General features: G+C 39.9%; 1 protein-coding gene across 1 annotated transcript; it reads left to right on the top strand.

Moving 5' to 3' along the window:
• The first annotated feature begins 171 nt into the window (after positions 1–171).
• On the top strand, positions 172–17,226 carry IFT57 (intraflagellar transport 57). Its single transcript, XM_010223413.2, has 11 exons — positions 172–363; positions 3,446–3,608; positions 4,495–4,613; positions 5,608–5,698; positions 7,674–7,742; positions 8,293–8,415; positions 11,198–11,269; positions 11,863–11,994; positions 13,152–13,214; positions 14,975–15,041; positions 16,979–17,226. The coding sequence occupies exons 1-11, from the start codon at positions 188–190 to the stop codon at positions 17,155–17,157; spliced, it is 1,254 nt and encodes a 417-aa protein (XP_010221715.2). The 5' UTR covers positions 172–187; the 3' UTR covers positions 17,158–17,226.
• Positions 17,227–17,826: the final 600 nt, after the last annotated feature.

Raw genomic sequence — 17,826 nt, forward strand, 5'->3', positions numbered from 1 at the left:
TGTTTCCTGCCCCCACCTCTGGCGCGGAGCGGAAGTGAAGAACCCCGCCCCCCGGCGCGGGGCGGGCCGGAGCGCTGATTGGGTGCGCGGCCCGGCACGCTTCGCCACCATTGGTGGCTGGCGCCGCAAGGGAGCGGAAGGGATTGGTGGGGCGCGTCGCCCTGGCGACGGGCGGGTAGCCGCGAAGATGGCGGAGGAGGCGGGAGGCGGCGGGCGGGAGCTGCGCGGCGAGGAGGCGGCGGAGCGCGGCCCCGGCGCGGCCTATCACATGTTCGTGCTGATGGAGGACGTGCTGGAGAAGCTGAAGCTGCTCAGCTACGAGGAGGAGGCGCTGCGGCGGCACAACATGCGGCCGCTCTCCAGGTTCGGGCCTGGCGGCGGCGCCCCGGCCCGGCGCAGCCCAGGGAAAGCCGGGTCTCCACTCTGGCGGCGGCACCTCTTCCTCCTCCCTGCACCTCCTTCTCCTCCTCCTCCTCCTGTCACACGAGATGAAGGCTCCGACGGTCGAGGGAGTGGGTGCCCTTTTGCCCTGTGCACCCCAAGGCTGGGCGGGGAGGTGGGGAGGGCTGGTAATTCAGGGCTTCGTTAGGGCTGTGTGTTGCACCTGGGTTGTGCTTGTGGTTCCTGAGTCTCAGTTTCAGGACTCGGTTAAGGCTTTAGCAGCAGGTGTTGAAGGCATCATGTGAAATTCTCAGTTTAAAACTTTGTAGACTGTTCATCAATGATTTGGATGAGGGCACAGAGTGCACCCTGAGGAAGTTTGCAGATGGCACCAGACTGGGAGGAGTGGCTGACACTTCAGAGGGTTGTGCAGCCATTCAGAGGGATTTGAACAGGTTGGAAAGCTGGGCAGAGAGAAAACTCATGAAGTTCAACAAGGACAAATGCAGGGTCTTGCACAGGGGAAGAATAATGCCAGGCATCAGTACAGATTACGGGTCGACCTGCTGGAAAGCAGCTCCATGGAGAGGGATTTGGGAGCCCTGGCTGACAACAAGTCAGCAATGTGCCCTCGTGGCCAAGAAGGCCAATGGGATCCTGGCCTGCATCAGGAGGAGCGTTGCCAGCAGGTCGAGGGAGGTATCCTGCCCCTCTACTCAGCTCTGGTGAGGCCACATCTGGAGTATTGGGTGCAGTTCTGGGCTCCCCTATGTAAGTGGGACATGGAGCTTCTAGAGAAGGTCCAGCATAGAGCCACAAAGATGATTAAGGGACTGGAGCTCTTGTCATATGAGGAAAGACTAAGCAAACTGGGCCTGTTCAGTCTAGAGAAGAGAAGGCTGAGAGGAGATTTCATCAACATGTTCAAATACCCGAGGGGTGATTGTAGGGAGGATGGGGCCAGGCTCTTCTCTGTGGTGGCCGGTGACAGGACAAGGGGAAACAGGTGTAAGTTGAAACACAGGAAGTTCCACCTCCATGTGAGGAAGAACTTCTTTCCTGTGAGGGTGACAGAGCCCTGGAACAGGCTGCCCAGAGAGGTTGTGGAGTCTCCTTCTCTGGAGATCTTCCAAACCCTCCTGGATGCCACCCTGTGCCACATGCTCTAGGTGTCCCTGCTTGAGCTAGATGACCTCTAGAGGTCCCTTCCAACCTCAACCATTCTGTGATTCTGTGAGACTGCTTGTTTGCTTTGGAAGCTGTCAAAATGTGGCACAAATATGCACAGTAACAATGTGCATATTGAATCCGAATGTTACTAGAAAGAAACGCCTATATTTAATACCACTTCAGCTGCCTTTTTGTTTTTTTTCCCCCTCTACTCAGTTTGTCTTTTGGACTGTATTAAAACTATCCCACAGATCTTGCACAGATCTTTTTGTGTATATCATGTAAATGATCTCACCAGGTGTTATTAGGAGACAGAAATGATATTAGCGAAGGCGAACACACGTTCACCGTGGTGGTTTGGGTTTTTAAATTGTTTGCTATGTTTAAAATATACAGTGTCAGGAGGCTGGGAATCAGAGGTGAAGGATTGCTATTAAGACTGATTTATAAATATTGTCTATTCATAGCTCTGGCATACCACCATTAATTAACACTTTAGATTTTAAAAAACCCTGCTGTTTCAATTTAGATGGTAGTGCCAGTCACAGCACATTTATTAAGACTTTTAAAGAGAATGAGGGAGATGGAGTGCATACAGTAGAAATTAAGATAGATGTGAGAATACATAAATACAACAAAAACATAAAAGCTTTTAAGTACTTAAATTCTTTTCCTATTTCCTAGAATAAAATCTAAATTTCTCTGCTAATGACATTTAATAAACTGTTATTGTAACCCATTAAGATCTACTTTTGGACCACGTCTTTCAATTTACTTTCATCTAAAATACATCCAGTTTGTGTACTCTGCTCTCTAATGTGACCCAAAGGATGGCAGGTGGAACAGATTGGAAGAAATACTTCAAAATCATGCCCCTGATCTGACCTAATGCACTTAGAGTCAGTTGCCCCTTGCTTACCTGCTAGTTGAAGTACATAGGAAGGGGAAGAAGTCTGGGCGCTTTGGAGCAAAAGAAACTGGATGCATTGCTGTGGTCAGGAAGAATCTTTGGGATGTTAAGGAAGGAGCTGAGGGTTGGGTTTGTTAGGTGTAATGGCGTGGGCAAGGACGGTATGCAGACACAGGACACGTCTCTAGGGATCTAGGTTTGTCAAATTTGCTCTGTCTTCCCCTCTGTGGTGCCACGAGTGTATAAAGCTTTAGCAGTAGATTATATTGCTTTTAAAGTTGATTATTTGCTGTATGCCTTTGTCAATAATTATTAGACCATTTTAATAACCTTCTCTTAGGATGGTTTAACATTTGAATTTCTTCTTGCACTTCAAGAACTCCCTTTCCTTGTGAAAACTGCCTAAGATTAAACCATTCATGGACTACAAGGTATTAGAGATTATGGATCTATGAGTTTTGATTCCTTTGTGTTTTTTAAAATACATTATGTTATGCAAAAGCGACATCTGAATGACTCCTTTCCACAAAACCTTAATTGCTTGGTGACATTTTGTGGAATGATGGAGTGGATTCTGCATTCCTAAAGGTTTATGGGAACAAAATTGAGCTCAATTCATTTCAAGACTATTTGGGCAAATCAGAGGAGCTGCTTGGTTTTGTATGGAAAAGTTAATTCGATTGTCCTCATCTGAGGCTGCCTAATCCTGCCGGAAGGGAGGAGGAGAACCAAGTTTCCATTTGTTTCTAAGTCTGCTGTTGACTAATAGCTTCATTAAAGGAGAAGGCAACTGAGTTGCATGTAGCAAAATTACTTTGCTGTGGCCATGTGTGAAAATAGTCATCCTACATTTAGTTCAGGTGGCTCACTCATTCAGAGGTCAGTCAATGAAAGCCCTTTCCTAGCTTGTGCTGACCTTTACTGTTAGAATTGTTTCGGGAATGCAAAACATCTTTATTTACTATTTTTCCCCTTTTTAAACAGGCACTACTTTGCACTGCCCACTAATCCTGGTGAACAGTTCTTTATGTTTTGTACGCTTGCTGCTTGGCTGATCACTAAAGCAGGACATCCCTTCGAGCAACCACAAGAGTATGATGATCCCAATGCAATAATATCAAAAATACTCTCAGAACTGCGATCCTTTGTAAGTGTTTAACTGCTGTATTTCCAAGTGAGTTTCAAGTATGTGCATCACCTTCAGAAATAACAGTAATCACACTTTCTCCTGAGTATATTGCCAAAGACTGAACAACAAACTTTTTCCCATCTATCAGCTTGTGTGATGTTAATTAGCTAATTGGAAGTTTGTAACAGTACCTGCATCAATGATATAGTAAAGAAAATGCCCTAGAACTGGGCTCATAATTTGTTTGCATAAACTGCCCAGAGCTATCTTTTTTTTTTTTTTTTTTTCAGTAGTTAAAAAAAACTTAAGGTCAGGAGGGTATATCTACTGGGGGGACAGGGGCTACTCTTCAATGTACAGTTGAATAAAAAAATCAAAATTTAAATAAGGTAAAATGCTTGGAATATGATCTTACGGAAGATTATTCTGTGGTACACTTCTAAATGATAAGTACACTGTTCACTAATAGGATAAAACTGTAACTTACTAGGATGCTCATTCTGCAGGACAATAATAAACTATAAATCTGGAACAAACAAGGCAATGTGGAAAAGTTGCAGTTTGAATCTCAATGGCTACTTTCCCCTTTGCTGTCTATTGCCTTGCCAGCATGACATGTACCTGCTTGGAGATCCAGGTCCTCTGCAGCTTCTGGCTCTCCAGCTCCCTGTGGGTACCCTCTCCCTGGGTACTTTAAGATTTCTACAATGCATCCATTCCTTGCCTTGTTTTCCATTCTGTTACCTGACTGGACTTGCACAGGGAAAGAATATGAATTATATTGTAAAATTCTTCATATGAAGTGGGCATTTCAGTTTTAGTATAAAAAATCTGATAATTTTCCTAATAGGAAAACCTGATTGACAAGTAGCGATTAGTAAACAGCATTGTCTCTCTATTTTAGGGAAGGCCTGTGGATTTTCCTCCCTCAAAATTAAAGGCAGGTTATGGAGAACAAGCGTGCTATGTTCTTGACTGTTTAGCTGAAGAAGCCTTGAAATACACTGGCTTTAGCTGGAAAAGGTATATTGTATACACATATTTAAGACTCCTTCCTTTATACATCATTTTCCAATGAACAAATGTAAATTGCAATTGCAAAGAATGGCAGACAAAATGTGATAATAACAGGAAATGTTTTATTTGATATTTCCATGAGATTGAAAACCAATTCGGTTAAGCTTGAAACAACCAGTCAGATGAATTCCTCACACAGATTCTCACAGTTTAATGGCATTGATGTCAAGGATGGGTTTGGATAATTAATAGGCTAAAATAATAAAATGTCCACTAATTAATAAAATGTCCACTAATTAAAACATGTCCACTCTTTCTCATTCCACTATACATAGTCGTTTGCTAATTTGACAGTTGAGTTGAAACTTATACATGTCCCTTTAGGTCCCATCGATCAGTAGTGGAATTCTTGACCTGTTCAGTTGGAGTCATGCCCACTGTTTGAATAATGTTGCAAATGGACTACAGTAACTTCGAGTATTTAATCTGAAAGAAATATCAGGAAAAACTAGATGAAGAATAATTTTAAGTATATGAAAATTTGTTCAAAAGTGATCTTTATGTTATCCCATCCCTTCTGTTTTGCCATGGTATAGTGAAGTAATTTTTACCTTGGAAATATTTTACTGTCGTATCTATTTAGTACCTAGATGTCAGTAAACCAAAAATGAGTTGGTCAGCCTTGCACTTGATTTTTATGAAGTTAGTCCAGAAGTGATAATGAATCAAAAATTAATCTCCATATGTCTTTCCAGTACAAATGTGCTGTACTGGTTATGATAATAGCTAGCCCTCACTTTGAAAACTAAGTTCAAATAAATAAAAATTGAGGCTGAATAATAATTTTATTTGTTTAAACGTATGAGAGATTACTCACTGTTTAGTCATACTCTGTATCATCCATATTTCTCATTAAGTCTTTTGTTTGATGAGGAACAATTTCCAGAATAGCATCTTACTAAGTGTGTATAAAAGCTGATGTTCTTTGAACATATTACAGACCAGTGTATCCAACAGAAGAGCTAGAAGAAGAAGAAATAACAGAAGACGATGCAGAACTAACACTTAATAAACTGGAAGAGGAAGCTGTGGTAAGATTACCTGACTGGTTTTTATTAACTTAACATTGCTCACCTATGAAGGAATTTTTGCTCACTGTTCACTTTATTTGACTTTGTTTAGGAAGTGTTTTCTCCAGTGTGTTCCCTTCTGCTTTTTTTTCCTCACTATTATTACTCAAGAAAAAATCCAGCCCATTCTTAAATTTCATGCAGTATGCAAATACTGGGATGTGGGTGTCAATGTCTAGTTGCATTTTAATTTGCTATGAAGTCCCCACAGGAAAAGTCTGAATAATATTGAGGAAGAGGCACTCTATACTGTGTGCTTGACATGCCTCAGAACTTAAAACTGCTGGCAAAAAGCTTTAAATTTGAAAAATCATATGTTTGGTCTTACTTGTGTCTTGTTAAGGTCTAAGGTTTAAATGGGGAAGTGGGAAGAAACATGACTAAAGCACAGGTGAAACCCTTCAGAGGACCTATGTGTATGCTCTGAGATTGTGTCTGAGACCAAGATTTTCACAGCTACGTGTCAGTGGCATCTTTGAAATTTGTATGTCGTTAAAACCACCAAGCTAGGTTTATACCAGGCAGATGGCCACGTTTTGGAGCCCCTGTTGCTTCTACAAGGTTTAATTATATGCTGCTGTAATAACTTAGTGCCAGTCATTTTTGCTGCCAGTATATTGATATGTCCTGAATATTTTACCTGTATGCATAATTAAATTTATCAGGATTGCTAGTGGTTAAAAGCTAATGAAAAGCTTCCTCAATTGTTTTTCTGTTTTTGCTTCTTTTGAGTAAATTGGTGAGGCTGATAGGGATATGCTTAGTTCTGTACCATAAGTCTAGGTTCCCTTGTGAGCAGTAGCTAGACCAGCCAAATCTGTTCAGTTTTAGTCTTCAGCTCTGATAACTGCACTTTTATTTTGTTGTGGTAGCAGTGCTGTAATGCTTCCATCTATGTGCTGCACAAGAACAGATTGTTTAGCAAAAGAAGCATTGTACAGCAAAATAAAGCCCTGCTCTTGTCACCATTAATTCCTTATAGAACTGAGGGGCTAAAGGCCAAATCTGCCAGAAGCAAATAAGCTAACATAGTGCAAGTGGTCCTTGTAAGTTAAAAACTAGATAAGGCACAGCTCCCAAGTTTTCATTAATTAAGTCCTGAAGGTCTCTGTACAAAGACCTGTGCTATTGTAGGATTCAAGAATGTTTAGAAATAGGGTGAATAATGAAAGTCGTCTTCAGAGAAAAAGACCAGGACTGACTGAGAAGAACTACAGAAGGTCAAGCAGCACAAGGGGACAGTGTATGGGTGAAAAAATGGCAGGTGTAGTTCAGCATAGAGAAATGGAGAGTAACACAGGAAAAAAACATCTTTAATTTTCCATATGCAGTGATAGGTTCTGAGCTGATCACGATCACTGAGAAATGTCATCTTGAGGCTATAACAGATAATTCTACAAAACCATCAGCCCAGTGCTCAGTCATGGACAAGAAAGCAAATTGATTTCTTGCAGTTATTATGGGAGGGACAAAAAATAGTGCACAGTGGAAATTGCCATTCTGGACATCCATACAAGGCAGCACCATGCTGCAGATCTAAATCCATAATGCTGCACCTCTACTACTGTGTGAAAATCTGGCTGTTTCTACTTCTTTTAAAGGCAAAATTTTAGTGTAAAATTTTGGTGTAAGCAAGCCCTGTGGTGCTGTAACTTTTGGTAATGGCCCACGTCATGCTTTTTGTTTGGTTGGTTTTTAGTCCTGCAGCACCTCAAGGGCAATGTGAAATAGCTTCCTTCTGTCTATTCGTACCAGCTATGTGGTACATGCTGTGTGTCCTCAAAGAGGAATGCAAGTTCCATTTTCAAAAATTACATGTTTTGTTTTGTTCAGATATTTGGAATTTAATATCCCTTTTTCTGTGCTCCAGAAAAATAAAAATTTTGAAGAAAGATTGTGGTAAGTACTGAAGTCTTATTTTGCAACTTTTCTTAAGGAAGAAGAGTCAGACAACGAAGAAAATTTCATCGATCTGAATGTTCTAAAGGCACAAACTTACAAATCAGTAAGTTGTTACTCATCAGACCTCTCTTGAGAGATCTTACATTTTAGCTCCAACTTAGGCATGCTAGAGCTAAGTCTGAAAATACTTGTATAGTCTAAACATAAAAAATACTCCAACTGAAATCAAGTAGCTTATTTTAAAAGAAAAATATACAAACAGTGTCTAAAATAATTTCTCTACAAGAGCGCTGGAAACATTTGCAAGAAATTTTTGCAGAAACTGTTAGAGAAATACGGCATTAGTTTCTTAACTGTATTTTTTTTATTTTTCCGTTATTCTTGAAATCTGTTGTAATTTCTTATCCTATGCATTTCCTCTAAATTCTACATGTGTTCAGAAAAGATGCTTATTATTTCAATTCCTAATCTTTTATGAATTCAAAGAAAGAAGTTAAAAATTCAGTTCTATCTGTAGTTCTGGATTTTTCTGGATATAAGTGCATTACTGCTATGAACTCTGTAGAGCATTGTAATGTGATTTCTAACAGTTTTCACTCTATGTATAATGATCATCTCTCGTGTAAAACTTGTTTTGTTTCATTTTAATGCAGGACATAAGTGATTCTGCAAAGCAAGAAGAGATCTTGGAGTCCACAACAGATGCAGCAGAGTGGAACCTGGAAGTGGAACGTGTTCTTCCACAGCTGAAGGTTACAGTCAGGACTGACAATAAGGTGTGTGACACAGGATTTGTGCAAGTACCTTTGGTGAAGTGTAATTTGAATCAGCAGTGCTGGTTACATTTTTGTTTACATTTATTCTCTTTTTGTTTTTTTTTTTTGTCATGCCCAGAATTTTGATAGTATTATTGTTATTAGTAGTCTTCTAGGTAATAAACTTCTCCAAGGCTGTGATTTCACAACCTTTGTTGTTTGCTTTATTTCTACAAGAAATACTTGACAGTAGGGTTTTTTCCAATATTATATAATTTTTATTTTTTTCTGCTACTAGCAGGGCACCTGATTTTCATGCATTTACCTGAATCAGTGGAAACTCCTTGAATCATAAGTGTTTCTGGTGGATTCATACTTCTGATTCTCCCCTCAGAAGAAGCATCTATTAATAGGTCTTCCTGAAAGATAACTGAGGAGCTTCTTAATGTGCAGCTGTTTTATTCATCAGCCGCACAAAAAGTTGGTTGTATGGAATGCATCTCGCTGAACTTTAAATGGCAATAAAATAGGTCTGTGTGTCTGCTCTAGTCATCATGGGCTCTCCTTTTATTCAGCAAAAAGAAAGGAATGCTCTTAGGACTGATTTTGCTCGTCTAGATGGAGAACTACCTCAAGATGAAATTTATCCTTTCCTGGATTTTTTTTTTCCTCCATAATCCAGTCCAATTATCTAGAATGAGGAGTGCAGATGTAGACACCTGCCTTTGGTCATTCCAGGTTTAGTGCCTTTTTCTGGCATTACCACCAGCGCTCTTTCTAAGAGCTTGTATCGCCTGCGCAGATGGGCGCCGTATGGAAACCGCTTATTTGTGGCAGCCCAGGTAGAGTAGTGGAGCGATCTGTAGTAGTGATGCAGAAGTCAATGAAAGATAATTGATCTTGCCAAAAAAGAAAAAAAGGCAGAGCTGTCAAATGTGTGTTAAATTGCTTGCCTGTGTTTCGCCATGCTGCCTTCTCCTATGTGAAGAAACTCCTGGTTTTGGCTACTTTTCCCTGGTCTTCAGCAAGCTCACCTGTAACAGAGAACATGATACTGCATTCCCATGTTAAGAAGTGAAAGCCTGATAAATGCGTACAGTGAAAATTAAAGCCATTGTGGGAACTGAGTTTTACTAGCTCTCATTTTAATGTACTGTCTCTTGATTTCAAGAAATAAGTCAAAATGATCATGAAAAGAGTATTCCTCTAGTTTCTGTGCTTTCAGAAATAACGGGAAAAGCATATTTATTCTAGTTTCTTCTTTCTATAAAGAAAAGCATCATATCAGTTTCCTCCACTGTGCATGCATATGTCATATCAGGAGGGTAATTGTTTAACAGAGTGCAGTAGAAATGTAGTCAAGCCCTGGAACAGGCAGCCCGGGGAAGTGGTGGAGTCTCCGTCCCTGGCAGTGTTCAAGAAACGGGTAGATGAGGCTCTTGGGGACATGGTTTAGCAGGCAGGGTGGGGATGGCTTTATGGTTGGACTTGGTGATCTTAAGGGTCTTTTCCAACCATAATGATTCTATGATTGACAGAGTGAGTTAGCAAATTGATTGTTTCCGTGTGCTTGTTTCTCTTTAACTCCAGCATTTGGCAAATTGCTAGCAATTGTCATCAGACCAAGAAAAGGATCTTGAATCTGCTGCACATTTTCTTTTCTTAGCCTTTATTTAATTCCTGAGGAGACTGGTGAGCAGCTGCACGCCTGTATGGAGCAGGCCGCTTGGGCTGAACAGCTGCTGGAGGTGCTCACGTGTGCCCGGTTCCTGACAGAAGGACCAGCTCTTTGGTAGTTATGGGCATGTCCTATACGCAGGCGTCTTTGAGTCAGGGAAGCTCTTTGTGATCAAAGGCAGGCACATGTTCATGCAGCATGCAGCTGCCATGTGCTGCTGTTCTGTACTTATTTTACAAGGAAGTCTGGTAAACTTTGATTTCCAGTGATAGAGATTTATCAGCATCACTTTATTTTGTTAACCCCTTGACCATTACACTGCCAAAAGATTTAAAATCTTTTTAGTGGTCAGAAACACAATATGGAATAACATTAATTGTGCAGTGCTGCTTCTCTGCTTCCTTCTGAACTCCACGTACTGCCTGCAGCGGTGCTCTGGGTTTTGGAGATGTAAAAGTCTAAACTGAGAAGTGAAAACTTCTCATTAGTATTGAAACTAGAATTGATTTCAAAGTAAAAAATGGCTACCTAGTCAAGTTAAAACAGCCCCTTTCTTCTTCCCCCATCCCTGACTCTATGTATGTTTCCTGTGACCTAGCAGCTGCAAATAATTTCTCTCCCTTCTAGCTTTGTCCCACTATTGAAAGTACATTTAGGTGTTGCTGCAGCTTTCTTTCTTTTTTTAATTCCTTCTCCTAATAACAGTAAGATTTAACTAGAAAAGGAAGATCTGATGCTTCTGGAATTTGTAGGCCTCGGACATTCAAAACGCTTGTTTTTCTCTCGCTAAGCATAAGCTGAGCTAGCAGAGCCACAATCAATATTTTCAGTATTTGTGCCTGGAGTGTTTTTAGCAGAAACACTTCCATGAAGACCAGACTCTAGAAAGCACAACTGCTGTCCTATCTGTGAGCATGTCAACATTTATTTCTAGATCTCAGCATAACATTGTAGTGTTTAGGAGATTTATTAACTGTCATATTAAGCAAGTGCCTCTGAATATGAACATAGCAGTTCATACCACAAGAGGACTGAGCCTGAGTTGCTTAGCAGCCTTTCTTTAGCAAATGGTGAAGGATAAAGCTGCATTTTACTTATCTTTTATTTTGTGGCATCTTTTTGTAGGATTGGAGGATCCATGTAGATCAAATGCATCAGCATAAGGATGGAATTGAATCTGCTTTGAAAGAAACTAAGGTATGTCTTACATATGCTAAACATTCCGCTGCTGTGACAGTGTTTTTATTTTCTCTCCTACTCCATATGCATTTAGAGCTATATTGAAAATTGTCTTACTTAAGATAATGCTGTACAACTGAGAAGGAAGTATTCAATAATGACAGTTAAGTACAGTGGGACTGGCAAAAGAGATCTTGTGGGAAGTAAATTTATATTTGAGGATTAACAGGGATATAACAGTTCATTAGCATATAATTAGCATAAGTGCATCCTGAGTACAGAATAGAATAGAATCTGAATAACAGTTTCTTTAAAATGAAGAAAAAAAAAGCATGTCAAATGCTGCCGTTAAAATAACTTATTGATGGTGAAATTTGTAATTAATTTGGGGGGAGAAATGATAAAATCATTACAGCCTGAAGTATGCATTTTTGCGTTGGGTTTTGCATTTCAGAACAGATGACATCAGGGAATAATTCTTTGGCTAAACATGTACTGTGCTGTTTTTCTCTCACTTGTAGAATTCCATATCCTTTCTGAATTACAACATCATTTTAATGTTCTTTACATGTTATTTGTATACTGTCAGCCCACAGAATATGATTTTCTAGGGTTACCTTGACAAACTTCAGAACGAAATCAGCAGAACATTGGAGAAGATCAACAGCAGGGAAAAGTACATCAACAATCAGCTGGAGCACTTGGTTCAAGAATACCGCTCGGCGCAAGCCTTGTTGAGCGAGGTGATGCGCAGACCCGTTGCGATGCCTTCTCTTCTAGTAACTTGCTATTAAGTAGGGCTGCAGGCACAGGAGAACTGGGCGTGTTTTCTGTGAATTCTGCTGTTGCATGTAAGACATGGGAAGAATTGATTTGCTGTCAAATTACATGGTTGTTAAGCTGAATTGGCCATTTTTGTTCAGCTATTCTGCAAAGGAATGTGAAGGTTTTTCATGTGAATGTTATGTAAATGTGTTGCCAATCTTGAGCTGCCAGTAAATTGCTAGTTCTGCTTTCCCTGTGAAGTTATGCATCTGTGAGGAATGGAAAAACTACAGTGTCAGTCCAGCATTCATCTCTTATATTGATTACTTGTGCTAATTTGCACAAAGCACTCCGATTACCACTTTCCTTCATTTAGTTTTTGAGCAGCTTTGTAATTTTCCAGTTAGGACCCCTGAGTGTGACTGTTACCTGCCTCAGTTAATAGACTGGGATCACCTGTGTGTGACTTTGCTATGTGAACTCATTCTGCTCTATAAACCAAGCAAAAATGTGGTGCTGATGCATGATGATGCCTGATGATTTTTGGTCTCTCCTTTAGATCCCCAGATATCTGGGGTTGGGAAGAGAGGGTTCACTGTACAATGACTGCCAGCATAAATTCAGATTATGTGAAATATTTTCAAAATTATTTTTGTAACTCGTGAAAAAAGATTGCTGCAGCAGTATTTTTTGATTTGCTTGCAGCTAAAGCAACAGCAGCTTATATCTTCTTTGAGTCATAAACTGAATCTTCAAGAGAGTAATTTACTATTGGAGAGAGTATTCTGGTTTTCAGTATTAGATTCAGTCTCCATTCTGACAGTTCTTCTCTGTGTTTGTTTCCTCATGTATAATTGGGAAAACCTTCTTCTTACTGCGTATGCATTAGGGCTGTTACAATTTGTAAAACTGGATAGGATTTGTAAAATCTTATTCAGGATCCTGTTACAATTTGTAAAACATTTGATGTTTCAAACTCGGGCTCGTGTGTGTTGTTAAGTCACTGATAGTCTGTGGAGAACTTCCGGGTTTGTGACCCACGACGACAAGTCCTGGTATTACAAATTCTCTGACTATACGCTTGTACCTCTTCAGCTCTACTATTACAGTAAAAAAAAAACTTGCTTCTTTCCAGGCTAAAGAGAAGTACCAGGAGGGAAGTGGAGGAGTAACTGAAAGGATTAAAGTGCTTTCAGAGGTAAAACACATCTATACATAATTTGTATTTTTCTTATTTTAAAATAAATTTCAGAATTGATGTTTAGCATTTGCAGTTTTATAAACTTAGGGGTTTTTTTTTCCAGATATGTTCTGCTGTTGAGGCTTAGTGTTTTTTTTTTTTTTTTTTTTTAAGTGAAAGTGGTCTAGTCCAATACCTGAATTTTTATCCTGGGCTGCCATTGATTTTTAACTTGTTAGTTTGGGCAAGCTTACCCAGTCTCCCCAGTTTGTTAAATAGGGTAGATGTTTTGTGTGTTGTAGCCTTTCTCCTATTAATTAATTCAGTCACACCTATACAGTCTTTAGAAGAAGAAAACCTTAGCTCTTACTTTTGTTAATAATGAACACAAGAAATAAGAAATTTTTACCTTCCAAGTGTATGAAATGTTATTTGACCAAATAGTAACTTTTTGGTGCCAGTGAAATTATGCTACTACTTAGGATTTTATTTTCTGATTTTACAGTTTTTGTTCATTTGTTTTATCCATGTATGTGACAAGTAACAAAAACAACAAAACACGCAGATTCCCAGTTACCTCAAGATTTTGAGTTTCATAGATTTTTCATTTGTATTTACTTCCAGATTTCCAAGTAGCTAAATCCTTTGTCCAGTTTAGAACTTTTTTAACAGTTATGTTGTTTGGATTTGAAAAGTATACTTTATTAGATGCTAATATATGAAATAGTCACATAATAGATGGTACTATAAGAACTGTTGGAAATAGTAAATAATACTTGAGACTTTAAGTTGGTAATCACCATAAAGCGTAACAAAAAAAAATCTTTGAAAGATTTCTTTCTGCAGAATTAGAGTTCTTTCTATTTCACTCTCCAAATGGTAATTTTGTAAAATAGAGTAGTTTATGATGATATCAGGTTTAATTTTTTATGCTTTGGAAATTGTTGGCAGATTAGTAAAGAAAAATGTTACAGGTTGGTAGACTTTGAACTAGGTTAATACAGCGCTGCATATCTGAACTAAACTAGACTCAGTGGAAATTACCACAGACTCTCCGTCAAGGATGTGATTAAATCTTAGCCCTCTAGGCAATATGGATAACAATGTAAGTATGCAATAAAAATGGAGTGGCGTGGGTTTTTTGGCCTTAATTGAAAAGGCTCACTGAAGCCTTAAAAGCCTTTTCATTTTTATGTTATAGCCAAATATATTAAATAATTAACTTGAATGTAGTTTAAAACTACATAGTTGCTGTTCTCCATCATCTGTAAGGGCAAACTGGTTGGCAGCCAGTGCTGTAATATGTTTTATTCTTCATACACGCATTGCCCACAGCCGTACCCACGCCAGCAGACCTTGCTGCTCCTTTGCCTTTTCCTGCTGTGCCCTTTCTCGGGGTTCCCCCGTGGGCTGCCTCAGCTCTCCGGATCCCAGGAGGAGGGCAGGTGTGGTGGTGGTTTGGGGAATCTCGGCCGACGGGGGATCCCGTGGCTCTGCACCGCGACACTTGCACTGCTGCTCATGCTGTTTGGGGAGTGCAGGTTCTCGGCAAGGTCATGTTGCTTGACCAGCATTACAATTCTTGCCATGTTTTTTACCACCTTGACTTGAAGCTTAGTAACATTTTCATCGTAGTTGAAAAAAAGAATGCTTCTTTGTATACAACAATTAAGATGGACTTCTATTGTTTTAAACAAAGGCAGTCATTCAGGAGGTTTTTTTTTTTTTTTAAGTTGACATTCATCTGGTTTAATTAAGAAAATCTTCTCTAATTTAAGATTACGGAAGTATTGGAGAGAGTAAAGCAGGAAATGGAAGAGAAAGGAAGCAGCATGACTGATGGTGGTAAGTATGGTTCTTGCCTCAAAAAAAAAAAAAAAACTTGCTGTCCCAGTGACAGATATGTAATTGGTCCTCTGTTAAAGAAAAACAAGCAGTCAGTGTGAGGGACTAATCTAAACTATATCGATAATAAATTTTTTAAAAGTCGCTAAGCAAATTAGCAGTCTTAACATCTTTCAAAAGGTTACGTAGGTCTGTAGAAATTAGGGACACCAACATTTGCTCCCTTGGCAAATTACCTGTAAAATCTAAGACAAAACTCATCGGGGTCTGATTTGAATAATTGTTAACTTACTGCAAGCACTTTACACATTTACAGGTTCAGGGCCAGTAATTCTCCAGTTATTACTGGCAGTAGCTCTTAGGCTCCCTGCTAAGGCTAGTTGGAGTCAGAAAGTTTATTCTGGTGATTATGATGGACTTTTGCAATATTTAATACTATGTAGCTAATTGAGTTAGTTGTTCCTAGACTTGGGGTTTGATGGCTTACCTTTTTCTGACTAAAGGATTCTGTTCCAACTCTGAGGAGTGTGAATGCAGAAACAAATTGCTGCACGTAACACTATGGTGAAATATGCAGGTTGTATCTGTATTTAGCTGTAACCACTACAGCTAATTTACTTAAATATTCCCAGTTCTTGTTTTACAAGTAAATTTTGCACGCTGTCACCTCACTGTGAAGGAGCCACTTGGCTATCTTGCAACACCCTTTCTGTATTCTGGCAAGGCCAAGGAATTGGGATCCAGGAACCCCAAGCCTAAAATCATAAGGATCAACATGATGCAGCAGCATCTCTGGGATGATACTAGTTCGAAGTGAGGGATGACACCCAGCTCTGCAGAGAGGGACCTGGGTGTCATGGTGGATGATAAGTTGACCATAAGGCAGCAGTGTGCCCTCGTGGCCAAGAAGGCCAATGGGATCCTGGGGTGCATTAAGAAGAGCGTCTCCAGCAGTTCGAGGGAGGTGATCCTGCCCCTCTACTCAGCCCTGGTGAGGCCGCATCTGGAGTATTGTGTCCAGTTCTGGGCTCCACAGTACAAGAGGGATGTGGAGCTGCTGGAGAGAGTCCAGCACAGGGCTATGAGGATGATCAGGGGCCTGGAACATCTGCCCTATGAGGAGAGGCTGAGGGAGCTGGGCCTGTTCAGCCTGGAGAAGAGAAGGCTGAGAGGGGATCTAATCAGTGTCTATAAGTACCTCAAGGGAGGGAGTGAGGAGGATGGTGCTGGCCTCTTGTTTCAGTGGTGGCCACCAACAGAACTAGAGGTAATGGCCACAAACTGAAGCACCAGAAGTTCCACAGGAACTTAACGAAAAATTTCTTAACAGTGAGGGTGACAGAGCCCTGGAACAGGCTGCCCAGAGAGGTTGTGGAGTCTCCTTCTCTGGAGATCTTCCAAACCCGCTTGGACGCAGTCCTGTGCCACGTGCTCTAGGTGACCCTGCGTGTGCAGGGGGGCTGGACTAGATGACCTTTAGAGGTCCCTTCCAACCTTAAGCATTCTATGATTCTATGATTAGAAATTACACGCATTTTAATAGCTTTCTTGCTGGTCAGACACCTCCTATTGAAGGTGTCTTCCATTCTCTACCAAACCTCAAGTCAGGTATGAGAATGAGGCCTACAACTGAGCAAAATGCATCATTGACAAACCTATCCTCATTCTAGTATATTCTGCAAACCTATTATGCACATCTTCATGCAGATCCAAGATGTCAAGAAGACGGGAAAATTGTCACTGCCTGTTTCCATCTTTAAAGTATCTTGCCTATTAAATGTGATGTATCAGTATGGTCATGGCTCTAGAATAGGATGCCCTTTTGTTCATTGAACCCTTCAATTTTAGGGAGTGAATTATAAGAAAATAATGCTTTTTGTGCTAAGTCAGCTGACAGATGCACTATTCATCTTTCTTGTTTGTTTCTTTTGGAACAGCTCCTCTAGTGAAGATTAAACAGGCCTTAACAAAACTGAAGCAAGAAACTCTTCAGATGGACATACGAATTGGTGTAATGGAACACACCTTACTCCAGTCAAAGCTAAAAGAGAAATCAAATATGACTAGGGATATGCATGCAACAGTGATTCCAGAAACCACAGTAGGTGTCTATTAAAATGGCTTGTACCTGACTTGGTTTGCCCAAAATACAGTTTTCCATCATTAGCTTTTCTGTTATTTTTGATTTTTTCCTTTTGTTTTTCTATTTTGTTTGTTTTGGGGTTTATTTATTTGTTTTTATATTTTTAAACACGTTTGTTGTGCACTTTTATATAGTATTATGCACACTTTAGGCTCGACATGGACCCATGTTTAGTTTTTGCTTTAAAGATTTACTGCAGATCTCTTACAAATGTAATAATAAATTCTTATTAATGAACCCATCTACTTCATTGTAGAATGTTAAGTAGCAGGGAAGTGTATGGAATTTTACAGACACAGCCTCTAATCTTTAAAGCCAATTAGATATTCTACAGTGCTAAAAGAAAATTGCTTGCAGAGGACTTGAAAGGAATTTAAAATGTCTATTATTGCCATTTACATATACTTAATATAAAGTATTTAACTGTTGATGTTGCAATAATACATCATTACCCTCTCTAAAAGCCTGGGTCAAGTATGATTTCAGCTCCAAGACGAGGTAAGTTGTTTCTTCCACTTGAAGTTTATGAGCTGATCATACTAATCTTAGATGCTGAGTTCAATTCACTGGGCTCCACTGAAAATCAGACTATGGTTGAAAGGCAATCCCTGGTTAGCCGTATGACTCCAGGAAAATTTTCGT

The sequence above is a fragment of the Tinamus guttatus genome, unplaced genomic scaffold, assembly GCF_059628265.1.
Source record: "Tinamus guttatus ecotype Peru unplaced genomic scaffold, ASM5962826v1 Tinamus_guttatus_pri_ptg000035l, whole genome shotgun sequence".
In the NCBI taxonomy this organism is placed as follows: Eukaryota; Metazoa; Chordata; class Aves; order Tinamiformes; family Tinamidae; genus Tinamus; species Tinamus guttatus.

Bases quoted from the DNA above. Each gene is read 5' to 3' on its own strand.
- IFT57 (XM_010223413.2), top strand. From the start codon at position 188: ATGGCGGAGGAGGCGGGAGGCGGCGGGCGGGAGCTGCGCGGCGAGGAG. The intron at 4,614-5,607 runs GTATATTGTATA...AACATATTACAG, and splicing joins ACTGGCTTTAGCTGGAAAAG to ACCAGTGTATCCAACAGAAG. The intron at 13,215-14,974 runs GTAAAACACATC...CTCTAATTTAAG, and splicing joins GGATTAAAGTGCTTTCAGAG to ATTACGGAAGTATTGGAGAG.